The sequence below is a fragment of the Erigeron canadensis genome, chromosome 4, assembly GCF_010389155.1.
Source record: "Erigeron canadensis isolate Cc75 chromosome 4, C_canadensis_v1, whole genome shotgun sequence".
NCBI classification, from domain to species: domain Eukaryota; kingdom Viridiplantae; phylum Streptophyta; class Magnoliopsida; order Asterales; family Asteraceae; genus Erigeron; species Erigeron canadensis.
The window spans coordinates 18,129,815-18,143,301 of record NC_057764.1 but is presented as its reverse complement, the minus strand read 5'-3'; the positions used below and the strand labels follow the sequence as shown (position 1 = coordinate 18,143,301).

The 13,487-nt window shown below is 34.6% G+C and overlaps 2 protein-coding genes across 2 annotated transcripts; one reads left to right on the top strand and one right to left on the bottom strand.

Annotated features, from left to right (window-relative positions):
- The first annotated feature begins 2,883 nt into the window (after positions 1-2,883).
- LOC122595845 (lysine-specific demethylase JMJ25-like) lies at positions 2,884-9,029 on the top strand. The gene is made up of 11 exons (XM_043768302.1): positions 2,884-3,375; positions 5,548-5,693; positions 5,931-6,033; positions 6,132-6,267; positions 6,546-6,606; positions 6,698-7,661; positions 7,744-8,148; positions 8,255-8,327; positions 8,422-8,507; positions 8,585-8,704; positions 8,772-9,029. Exons 1-11 carry the CDS (start codon positions 3,013-3,015, stop codon positions 8,841-8,843), a joined length of 2,529 nt encoding a protein of 842 aa, XP_043624237.1. The 5' UTR covers positions 2,884-3,012; the 3' UTR covers positions 8,844-9,029.
- A 947-nt stretch (positions 9,030-9,976) lies between these two features.
- On the bottom strand, positions 9,977-12,746 carry LOC122596108 (transcription factor MYB41-like). Its single transcript, XM_043768629.1, has 3 exons — positions 12,526-12,746; positions 11,342-11,471; positions 9,977-10,786 (listed from the first exon to the last, which is right to left on the bottom strand). Exons 1-3 carry the CDS (start codon positions 12,656-12,658, stop codon positions 10,048-10,050), a joined length of 1,002 nt encoding a protein of 333 aa, XP_043624564.1. The 5' UTR covers positions 12,659-12,746; the 3' UTR covers positions 9,977-10,047.
- Positions 12,747-13,487: the final 741 nt, after the last annotated feature.

Sequence of the window (13,487 nt, the reverse complement as noted above, 5' to 3'; positions counted from 1 at the left end):
TTTTTTACTTTTTACCACATAACTTTTCACTTTTTAACTTTTATCACGCAAGTTTCATTTTATAAAACTTTTGCAACATGTGTAAATGTTACGTAATGTCTCTCAGAGTCCTGGGGCAACGCCCGGGAATAAAAACCTAGTTAAAAATATTTGCAATATGAAAAAAATAATAAAAAAAACTATTGTAAAATATATGATAACTAACTGACTTAATTACAATTTTCATTTCTGTTGTCGATCGTTACTTGTAGGTTTCATACTTCTAAGTTTCATTTATTACAATATTGGTCTAACTTTTTGAACCTCCATTTTGATCCTAACTTATAACGTCCGTTTTGAATGGAGTCATGTGGCAAACATGCATTTATTTTTGTCTTGTACCTTGTCTCAACAACCCTTTTTATTCCTAAACACATTCTATAACAATTCTAAAAGAACACATCGTCATTAACACTTTTATTTCCACCTTACTAACTTTTTTTTTCTCACACACAAAACCTAAAATCCCTATCTATATCTATAACTACATAAAAAGAAATACAAGAACATCATAGTTAATCGAGAACCGAATTTATGGCGGTGAACAAAGTTTCGAGAACCCAGATGTATGGCGGTGGTAGTTTCTTTCTTATTTCTTAAACGTCGACATATCAGTGGTTGTATTAGCTTGTTTCTTTTCCCAACGACAGGTGGAGCGTCGTTAAGGAATTGTCTAGTTATGACAATAGTTTGGTGGGACCGTAATGACATATTTATGAGGCAAAACTAAAACTTTCAGTTTGATGAAATATTTATGTTGATTTTTAAAGAGGGTGTAATATTGACACCATACCCCAAAAGGAGCGAATTTCGGCCTATCTGACCAAGAAAGTTCGTCCTTTCCGCTTTCACCTATCAACATCAGTTAACATCATTATTGTGTTTTTGACCGTTTGGACTTTGGTAGAAGGGGCGAACGTTGCCCTTTTCAAGTTTTACACATTCTGACCTAAAGTATAGATCTAGAAGGATATCTTATTCTTACTCCTAAGTAACTTTTTTCCCCGTTAACATTAGTCAACAACTCAACATAACCTAGCGACATTGGTGTTGCTTGCGTCTAATCCGTCAATGCTTCAACTGAGTTGAACCACTAGTGTAATAGAAAATATAAATTTCAACTTTTTTAATAAATAACCAAATAATTAAGGTAATCTCATCGGTATAAAATGGAGTAGCGTCGTAGTCAAAATTACCACCCACATTTGAGTTGTTACTGTCAGAAATATCCATCTAAAATATACAACATTACATACGTATGTATGTATATAAATCAATAGAATAGATATGAAAAGTTAACATATACGTACCTGATATGGAAATAAATAAGTTTTGAAAGGTTTGCTATTGATGGAAACAAATGTTGCTCGTTCATGCATAAATAGGGCAAATGAAAAGAAAGAGGAAAATGGTCGAATGGCAGAAGAGGGCCCTGGTGTTGTTGGATAATAGTGACATAAAGGTGATGGACCGTATGGGCTAAAAGTGACGCAAAGGTGGTGGAGCATGGGAAAAAGTCTGGTGTCCGATAAGGCGAATTTTCGCCCCTTCCTGCTAGATTTTTTTTGCCTATTCAGCTATGACATGTCGGGTTGAAGTGACGTAAAAGTGACAACGGGATGACTTAAAGTGTCAGGCCAGATGGGGCGATTTTTGCATTTCTGTTTCAAAAACTCGCCCATTCTGAAGGTGTCAATAAACAAAAAAGGTGTCAATAGGAAACCCTTTTTTAAATAGATAGTTGGTTACTTGTTTATGTATAGACCGATTGATTTAGAAGAAATAAAAAGGAAGGGTTGAATTTTTAATATGGGAGATGAATGCTTTAATTATAAGAGAGGGGGATATATTTTTTTTGGGAGCAAATGATAAAGTGTGTCAAAGAAACAATCAAATGCGAGTCAACTTTGTTTGATGTATATATTATACAAGATAACATATGCTAGATCTCTTGCTGTCGAACCGTAACACAAAATTTGCAGCGAAATTCACCTTAAAAAAACGACATGGACCAAATTGTAAATAACGCTAACTACTGATAATAAATCAACTCAATTAAGTGGGTTAACTACCGATTTTCCTTATAAAGAAAGATGTTTTCTTTTTCGGTTATATAAATCTATAACCACGACATGTTAAAAGACAAAATATAATAGACATTCCACAATTGCGATTCAGATTTTCTTTAAAAAATACTAGACTTATGCCCGCACAATGCGGCGGTGGTGGGATAGTGATGACGGTGGTGGTGGTGACGGTGGTGCGGGCGACAGTGGGGACGACAGTGGGGACGGTGATGGGGGCGACGATGGTGGTGAATGTAAAAGTAGTTGATGATAAAGGTGATATTGTCGTTATTTTAAGTGTTGGGGGATCTATACTGTAAATTATTTCATTAAGGGTATTATAGGTATATTAGATGGAGAAAGATGGTTAGTTTTATTAATATAGATAAGTATAACAATAATAATAGCAATCAATTGTCCTTGGGATTTAGCCCAACTGGACATTTAATGTTCCTTATGTCTTTCAGCCAAATGTTGACCACGGATTCAAAACCTTTGAAAGACATATTGGGAAGTCTTTGCCAATGAAGTAGAGCAAGGGGATTTTCTCTAGCATTAACTAGTTTCCTTTAAATCAGGTAGTGGGACTTCCACCTCCCGTCATGCCCATGAATTAACTGTGCCGGTGATATGGACATCTTTACCGGAAAATGAAAAGGGATGCTGCTGAGTTCAATATCAATCGATTAGTCAAATAGTCAACGTTAGATACACCACCAACACCCCTCATAATCCAACACTGTACACTTCCTGTTCTCTCTCTCTCAAAATCCCCTCTTTCAATAAACCCACAAAATTGTTAACAATAAATTCTCTTCAAATCTTGAAGAATAGATACATGCGGATACTTTTTATACTGTAATAATTAATATAAATCAACAATAATAAAAATTAAAAATCAAAAGAAATGGAAGAAACAGGAAGGTGTAAAAGAACAGATGGGAAAAAATGGAGATGTAAACAGCCAGTCGTTGATGGAAAATCTTATTGTGAATCACATATTCATCGCCAAAAAAAACAAAAGATTGAAGCAGCAGCAGCAGCAGCAGCCTTAAAATCAAAAAACAAAAAGAACAAAGATGTTGGTGGTTGTGTTGTTAAGGATCTTAAATTTGGTACAATGGAGATTGAGCAACAATCTGCTGATGTGAAGAAAAACATAAATTCACCTGGTTTTAAAGTTGGGGTTCATTCTTCTAAAACTTTGGTTGTTCCCGAAAGGCCGATTCGGTCCAAGAATGTTGAGCCTAAACTCAATGCTGCTATTAAGGTTGTTGTTTTCTTCTTTGTTTGATATTGTTGATTATAATTGTTATTGGTTATGTTTGTTTTAATTGCTTTGATGATACCTGGTATGTGGGGGACATGGTTATGTTGTTTTTAGTATAGTGTTACGCGATTTACGTTTCCATGGCGGGCTGCCTTTTTTTATGTTTTCTTAGGGGAATGTGGGTTATTTTAGGGCAAGTTAGAAGGGTTAAGTAAGTTGGGTAATGGGTAAGTTTAGGGAAAAAGAAGTTTAGGGTTTATCGATAGTTAACGTCAAGAATTGAAGTTTAGGTTCACAACTCGACTAGGACAAAAGAAGGGAAACCAATGAAAACCCTTGTGTAGATCACGATAGTCTTTGTTTGAGTGACAGAGCCTCAACCGGTTGAGTTTGTGGACTAATGGGGCAAAAACCAGACATCATGATTGATAACAAAAAACAGGTCTGCTGGTTTAGGTAATTGGTCATAGTTCTAAACGCGATACAAGTTTGCTTGTAGTGGGCATTAATGGTTAGGTGGGTTGGATCACGGATCGAAGTAGGTAACATTTTTAGGAGAGGCCTAAACCAATTGGTTGGCTGGTAACCGATCAAAACCAGTAAATTTTTTGGGGCAGATCTCTTGGGATGGAATGGGTACAGTGTTAGGATATTTTGAACAGGTCATGTTGACATATCAACATTTTTTTTGTTGCTTCATATATTTTGGAATTATGAGATATGATTGCTAAAGCTGGGTTCTCCAAAGGCGAAGGGCCTTTAAGTCTTTGACCTGGCAGCATTTGAGGTGATCCATTGACCAAAAGTTTTCGCATTTGAGTCCCATGGAGATCAAATATGTCGATAACTGTGAGGTATATGAATATTTTTCTTTAACATAAACTAAAAATATAAAATTGGGGCTTGATGATTTCACTCCCCAGAAGGCCAATTTGTTAGAAGAACGTTCAACCAGATCCAGATACTGCAGTGTGAATTGGTCATGGGGTAAGTTGTTGTGGCATATCGGATATTTGAAGTGAGCTGGGTAGTAGTTTGAACTACATAGCCAATATGTTTATGATTACATGGATTTTAACCCTGTCTACTTAAGTCGAATCTGTAGTTCCATACCGTAGGAAATCTGAATAAACATACCACACGTGGTTGCTGTTTATTTCATGATTAATCATTATCACTCTAGTACTCTACAGGGAAATCTATCTTGTATCGGGTTTTAACTGCATATCGAGGAGAAAATGGATCAAATAGGGATTAGATCTTTGTTATTATGTTTGAACGAAGTTGCCTAGGTGGCAAAGCAAGGGCAATAATGCCAAGCTGAAGCAGCAAATGCTAAAGCTCCATGCCCATTCTTTGATTGGGAATCCTACCGTACTGATGGAGGATGGTCGTTCCCCTTACTTTGGGACGACAACCTTTTCCGGGGGTATTACCAATGTTGCACCAAGAGATATTGTCCCTAAGTTGATGACCTTCCCCAAGGGTAATTGTCATTATTTTTTAGATGAATCTTCCTTCGGCCTTCTTGGGATTGTACAAGGGCTAGGATGCTATTTGAGATTGTCATATATTTGACATACACGGCTTAGGCGAGGTTGGTCTATGGTTAAACCAGGTAACATTTTTAGGAAAGGCCAAACGTGTTCGGTGGGTTTGGTAACCAGTCAAAATGGGCAAGTTTTTTGGTAATATTATTAGTAACATGTCCAAATGCGTAGAGTTTTAGTGTTTTAGAATGATGACCTACCTACATTGTTTTTGGGGTTCTATTATAGATTTTAGAAATATGAATTGTGAATACATAAAACTAATGTGTTAAAATAATAGTCCAGTTGTTTATGTCATGTGGGACTTTAAACCCAATTGACCCCTTAACAGAATAAAATTTATTTTAGATATAATTTCAGAAAACTGCCTCATGAATCCAAATCTCTGTTTTCCATCCATTGCAATTCTTCTGTTATATTGGTTCTTTGCAACAAAATATAGTCTTTTTTGTTTTTAAAAATCCGAGGTGTTTTCTTAATTTGAATTTCATGTTTCTGTAATGCATGCTAATCCCGTAATCCCGTGACCCAGGTGTGAAATGCGTCTTTACATAGTCACTATGTTGTTTCCCTTTGTGTTAATTAGTCTTGTTTAAGTGTGCTTATTGTTTTTCCATGACAGATGTTACCAAGTATAAAAGAGAATGTAAAAGCATCCGCAAAGATCACCAAGAAGTGCCATTGGTGTAGTATTAGTAGCTTTCCTGTTCTTGTCAAGTGTTTAACTTGCAAAAAGCATTACTTTTGTCAAGAATGTATAGAGAGAAGGTCTGTTTTACCCTTATAGTTACTATTCCAAGATACTGCTAGCCCTTATACTGATATCTGATCGTGCTGTCTTTTTCACTGATTTCATCACATAGCCTAGGCTGGTTATAGATTAATCCATTGATAAATTGGAGTTATTGCTAGTTTTTCATCATTGTGATTCTTGAAGTTCATTTAACATCTTTTACTGAAAGTTAGTCGATGATTATTAACATTTTCTTGTTTGAATGGATTTAGGTTTCATTCTAAGGTGGCAATCATGAGAAAATGTCCTGTGTGCCAAGGGGATTGCTCTTGCCGAACTTGTACAAAAGGAAAACAGAAAGGAGACAAATCACAGGTTTGTATCAGAGCCATAAAAACGGACATGCCATATCATGTTTAGTATAACTTTATACTGATAATCCGTCTACTTTTGTGTAATGAACTATATTTCAGGATATTGTTGTATATGATCCTAAAAAGAAATTTGACAAAAGCCAACAACTTCACATGATCCGGGAGCTTCTTCCGGTGATGGAGAAGATGAATCTAGAGAAGATGGTCGAGCTTGATATTGAAGTTAAAGACAAAGGTAGACGATCTTTTCTCTTCAAAGGTGGTAAACAGAGGTGTGGTGACAGGTTATGTAATGGGTCAAAAACAGGTTTTGGTCACAATGTTTATATTTTTAGTTTGGCTCAAAATGGGTGAAATTGGATTCATGTGCAAACACTTCCTTATCAGAAGTTAGACCTTTATACATTGTTAATCTGCTAACTTACTATAATTACTAAATCCAATTTAATATGTTTCTTGTATGTTGGGTGAAGTTTGAAAAAGGAGAATCATATTGGTTCAATTTGTTGACAGGAGTTAGTCATGACGAACTACAGGTTCCGGTTGCAACATACCCGCAGCCGAAAGAATGCAGGTCTATTTTTAATCACTCATTATTCTTGAAATGATCATGCTGGTTTAAATAGTCTTATGGCTTACACCTATTTATTTTTATGGTGCCATAGTTTTTGCAAAGCTTGCATTCCAGATGTTCACAGAAGCTGTGACCAATGCTCATATATTCTCTGCATACATTGTTGTCAAGAGTTTCGTGATGGATACTTGCGTTCGGGTCTTGAGTATTTTAAAAACATGAAAATGGTTAGAAGCAGAAAATCTAGAAAAATATCGTGGAGAGTTTATGTAAATGGTAGCATAACATGCCCACCAAAGAACTTAGGTGGTTGTGGGGCAGGCATCCTGAATCTAACTTGTTTTTCTCAATTTCATTTCACTAATGATCTTGAAGCAAGTGGAAAGGAAATAGTTGATAAGTATAAGCGTAAGAAACCTTTCAGGTTATCTGAATCTTCCCCTTGCTTGTTATGTGACGGACATGGTGATTTGGGTAGTGAAAAATCAGGGGACTTGATTAAAAATGATGTTCTTTATTTTTTAACCAAGAAAGAATTTATGGGAAAGAATCTTGAACATTTCATGAAGCACTGGGGAAGTGGTCAACCCATAATTATCCGTGAAATGCTTCAAAGTCAACCTGATTTGAATTGGGAGTTTGGTTGCTTGCTGTGTGAGTACCTCAAAAAGAGTGCTGAATCCCGGTACAATACCGAACCAGGAACATCAAAAAGCGCTTTGGATTGGTGTGAGGTTCAGTTTAGTAGAAAGCAGATTTTTTCCGGGGGTATAACACATGAAAATGTGTGGAAAGAGTTTTTACATTACAAACTTCGGTTCTCTTTGGGATTTTTGCAAGATCACTTTCCGAACAACCACACTTCTGTCATGCAAGGGCTGCCTGTTCAAGAATACATGAATCCGTTGACTGGTTATCTCAATCTTGAAGCATATCCACCTCATCAAAGTCATAACCTGAACTTGGGTTCTTACATTGACATCTCATATGGTGGAGCGGAAAACCTACTGGCAACAGATATGTTGAAGAAATTATTGTATCATGCTTACGATGTGGTATTTTTCTATTTACATAAATTGTAATATGATTTGGTAAAATTCCTATCATCACTTGTTGATCTTTTCCTTGTACATTCAGGTTAATATTCTGGCTCATGCTAGCCAACATCCTATACCTGAGAGAAAGCTCAATGAAGTCAAGATCTTGATGCATAAATACAATTCACAAGATCATATGAAGTCTTCAAAGATTAAAAATCGTAACAATATTGAGGAACTCTTTATTAATTCATCTAGGGCGATAGATACATGTAATGGTGAAGTCGATTTGACTTTAAGGTTGGAGACTGCAGATAATGGTGAAGTGGGTTTGCTATCTGACGATTCAAGCATTGAAGATTCTGATGATGAAGATTTATCTAGGGTTAATGATACTAGTGGGATTCACTGGGATATTTTCCGTAGAGAAGACGTTCCAAAACTTGTAGAGTATCTTACAAAGTATTCTGATAAGCTTATTAGACATTATGGCTCTCCCAAAAAGGTACAGTTTCTGTCCTTTTATATTTCATAATTCTGAATTCCTAATAGTTTGCAATCTTTTGGGTTACTCAAGTATCAAGTATGTACTTCCTTTCATTGCCCTACAGGTTGTTCATCCACTATTTGATGAAGTTTTCTACCTAAATGATGATCATAAAACGAGACTCAAGGAGGAATTCGGTAAGAATCCATCTTTCAAGGTTTTAGGTTCTAGTTTCATTTTTGACTATCATTAATGTCACATTTATTTTTACTTCAAAAAAATGATGACTAGATGTGAAGCCTTGGAGCTTTGAGCAAGATGTTGGCGAAGCTGTTATCGTTCCTGCTGGCTGTCCTTACCAGACCAAGAAAATTAAGGTAATGTGTAATATCTTTACTTATCGAATGTATGTTTTTAAGGCATGTGAGTTATTCTACAATTTTCACTTTTGTAGTCATGTGTTAATGTGGTTTTGGAATTCATCTCACCGGAAAGTGCATCTGAGTGTGTTAAAGTGACTGATGAACTTCGTTTACTTCCGCTAAACCACAAAGCCAAAGGGAGAATGCTGCAGGTATATATCTTGATTTGTTGTCTTGAGTTTTCAAGTATTTTCTTAACGGAGAATGTTTACTTTTTAGGTTAAGGAAATGGTGATTAATCGAATGCACGAAGCAATCAAAGATATCCGTGAGGTTTCACAAGTAGAGTAATTTGCATTGGCTTGAAGATTGGCTTTTGTAAATTTAGTGGTAGGCTTAGGCAGATTAGATATACTAGGCTGCAAGTGATTCATGATGTAGTGAGGTGCTAGTTGTGCTATAAAAACTAAAAAAATTAGTGAATAGTTTTTTTCCCCCTTAAATATCTTAATTGGTGGGTCGGTGTAATGTTTTCTTTTTCTTGGTGTTTTGTGTTCTAAATTTTTTAAAGCCGCTAACTGACAAGTCGCGTCCACAAACATAAAGTCCCGAGTTTGACTCATGGAGAAGGCGATGGAAGCCCAAGCTCTAAAGTATATATTCTGGGATGATATCAACTTTTATCAAGTGTTTTAAGCCTGCTTTTGATACAATATAACTAACATGGATTTGATATTTGATTGCTTTCTACTTGCATTCCAGGTTCAAATAAGTTAACTTCGAAAAAGTAGTGAAACAGGTGCGATATTCTGAAACAAATGGCAGAAGATGGTAAACTGCAGATGTCCATGCTGAGTACCAAAGGTGCCTACTGAGCAGGTAGGATAGACCAAAAGAAAGGTAGAAGTAAACGATCTGTTACAGAATCGAGTCAACTGATCTACCAGTCAATATCAGGTTCCTGAACAGAAACCAGGAAATTTTAGGCTCAATTATCTATGTCTATACTCGATATCAGTTTGAAATGACCAACATAATACACTACTACTATACTAATATTTATTCTACACGTATATATAACACAAAGCATATTGGTTATCAACCTGACATCATGTCTTAGATTTGAATCTCACTAGGTTGTATCAAGGGCCAAGGGGAAGGGGTGCCAAGGAAGGGTCTAAAAACGGCAATGGGATAACTGGTTAGACCAGGTATAATATATACGAGTTTAAATGACTCTTCTCCTTGAATACCGGAAAACTTCATCCGCTTGCCATTTTACTAATACAACAAGTAAGTATGTCATTAAGGATAGAAAATATGAAAGATACTTTGGACATTTGATCATCTTTAATTGATTAGTCAGTGGTAGGAAAGAAAATGTCATTTTTGTATTTAAGATCATCACAAAATCATTGTCGTTATTGTCGTCATTGTCATTGACCTTTTTTTGCCTTTTGAACAAGACAAGTTATCTTATGACATTTGGGATAAATAATCTGTATTTAATTAATTTTGGAAAAAATGCAATATCATTGACTTGTACTAAAATGCGTTAAGAAAAATTGTAAAAAACATTAGCATTCAATTCTTGGTACTTAAGCAAGTTGCTACTAGTATCTGCATCTTCTCTGTTACTTCCAGTGATGCAAGTCGAATTTGAATTCGAGTTCATAGGACTAGAGCTTGATGATGCCATTGAAGAATTTAAGATACTAGATGCATGACAAAACTTGCTTCGAACGTTTAATTGAGGATCCATGTGATAGCCGTAGTTGTGATCATCTAATGGGACAAAGTTTTCAAGGTTATTGCAAGCTAAACTATCTATTGCCTGATAAATGTTGGGCTTTTGATACTTGAGAAATTCGTGTTGATTGGGTTCCATGAGCTTAAATGTTTCACTAGGAAATGGGACCTCTCCTGGAATTAAGGTTTGGTCTTGGACTAGATGATTGTTTTCTTGGACTTGGAACGTTTTCTCAAGCAGATTTTCTTGCATACTTAGACCGACGAAGGTAGCATTTTGCTGATTGCACTGAGATGAAAGGAGAGAAGCAGCAAATCTTAGTAATTCTGGGTTAACTACATTATGGATCCCTAACAAACTCATTTGAGACGAGTTGTAAAGAGGCGCGTTTAAAAGGGATGCGACATCAAGAAGATCAAGTCGACGATTGTGAGTGACTGGATCAATTCCCATTCGAAGAAGCTTTTTCCTGATGTGGGTATTCCAATAATTTTTAATTTCATTATCTGTTCTTCCTGGCAAACGAGCCGCGATTGTGGACCATCTATTCATTTAACCAGATATCAACAATTAGACTAAACTATGCTGAAAAAGATTGATACAGACCCCATTTTAGAAAATGACATTTAAAATAGGGCTAAAATACTCTATTTCAAAGCATCCAAAAATTACTTTAATAGACATAAATTACATGTAAATTTTAGCTATATATGCGTTTTGTTTTGCTATCGTATGACGTATGTATCTCGTTTTAAATTAAAAACTCAAGTACATATATCATAGGGATCTACTAAACTATCAATTTCTTCTTTAAATTGAATGTGTGATCTATACTGAATTATCTATAAATTGAATGTTTAATAAATTTTGGAAAATGCTAAACAGTCCTTAGGGCTTTACTTAACATGAAAAAAAAAGTTGTATGTTTCCATATTAAAAGTTCACCCCTTGATTTTTATAGTAAGTGTATAGCTATTTAATGCACCTTAACGAAAGCTTTTAGGGTTTTTTTTTTTAGCAAAACCCATAAACTTTAATATATTATATATATAGTAAGGGAAAAAGAACTATTATAGGAAATATGATAGCTTTAACTTACTTATTACCCATGGCACTATGAAGTTGAATGATAGTTTCTTCCTCATCAGAACTGAACTTGCCTCTTTTGATATCAGGTCTAAGATAATTAGTCCATCTCAATCTACAGCTTTTTCCGCATCTTTGTAGACCTATTATAAATACATAAGCATGTATACACAAAAAGAATATTAAGACCAAGATAGCCTAATAAAACATTTTGGTTTTAAGAGAATTATAACAAGGTTGCAGAAGTTAGGCGTTTTTATGTCAGCAACTATAAAGTTGGAAACACTTGCTATCAGCTTGGCCAATGCGGAGACTACTCAGATTGTAATTTTCAATATAAAAATAATGTAATTTGTAATTTTATGTTTAGAAGTAAAAAGTTTTTCTAAATGACATATTCTACTCCTACTTCTACGTTACACGGACGGATACCTAAGATGAAACCCATGATTCTGGAAACCCCTTATTAGTTCACCCCATAAAAGTGGAAAGTAAGATTCGAACTAAGGTGGATTCTTACAAGTTCAAAGATCTTACTAATGTATAATAAGCCATCAACTTCATTGACAATAAAAATAAAGAGTATTCTTAAATTTTTTTGAAAGTATAATAGTTAATTCTCTACAAATAAGCTTTCATACTGGTAATTCTGTAATACTTGAGAGATCTAGCAATAATTTCACCGATTTTGACTAACTTTTTAGAGATATTGGCTTTTTTTTTTAAGTTGACTTTGTTTGACCAATTTCCTACTTGAATTTTGGCTTAGTCGCCTCGACTTACCTCTGAGGTAGAAATACTCGAGGTTAACTCAGCTAACTCAAACGACTTTTACAACCATAAATTATAGTATACATATAATAGTAGTATACATAATATTAGCCAATTTAGGTTTAGTTTGTAACAAAATATCACTTCTCTTAAAAGAGTAAAATTCACAACAATTTTTGGCCATATACCATATCATGGGTTTACGCACATGCTTATATACTCACAACAAACTATTGTGAACTTATTTTCACCTTCCTAGAATTGATAAAAAAATTCGGTAACAGTAGAATTAATAAACTTCTACGAGTAATAAAAATGTGAATGTAACCATACATGTGTGAAGTATGGCCGTTTTCAGAACAACCATAGAGCTAGAAAGGTAAATCGTGTAAGACTAAATGCATAAAGCAAAAGAAAAATATATACCAGCATTCTTGGGAAGAGTCCTCCAATTTCCATAACCATTTTTGTGAATGTAATCAATGAGCTTTTCATCTTCTTCACTAGTCCATGGACCTTTCCTTAATATACCATTTTTCTCACAAGGTGTTCTTCCCATGGTACGTGTACCAGTAGTACTACTATTGATTATTTAATATTAATTACTCGTATATAAATTTACTTTCTATGTTACAAATTACGGATATAATAATATGAAAGTGTGTTGAATAATGGAGGCAGTACGTACATATATATAAATATGCATGAAGATAAGGAAAGTCAATGAAATTGATGGGTGGCCGTCCTTTTTATGTCCGTGTCTACGTGTCACTTCTTAGAAAAATAACGCACGATATGGACGATTTACAACTTTTAAAGTTTCTTTAAATGAATAAAGATATCTAAAGTTGTTTTCAAACATCTTGATTTTTAGATTAAAATTAAAGGTCAAGATTCCAATATAAATTTTGAATCTTGACTTTTGATTTGGATTTCGCTAAACAAAGCCTTAAGGACTTTCGTTAAGGTGGATTAATTAGTTATACATTTACCATAAAATTCAAGGGGCCGACATTTAATATGGAAATGTATAATCTTTTTATGCACGTTAAGTGAAGCACTAAAGGCTTCATTTAGCATTTTTCTAAACTTTAAAGTAAAATCAAACGTTAAAATTAAATGGTTAAGTAGTTTAAATTTTAATAATTAATTATAATCTAATTAATGATATAAAATGATCCAACTTTAAAAAAATTCTTACCCACCTTTTAAACCTCTCTTATAAATCTATATGTATATTTAGAGAAGTGTTTAATTTATATTAATGATGAATTTAAGTGAGTTTTCTTTTCATATATATTATATTGGTGTTCGCGCAATGCAGGTATGGTGAGACGCTAATAGTGTGGTTATTAACGTAAAAATAATTTCGTTACGGGCGGAGATTT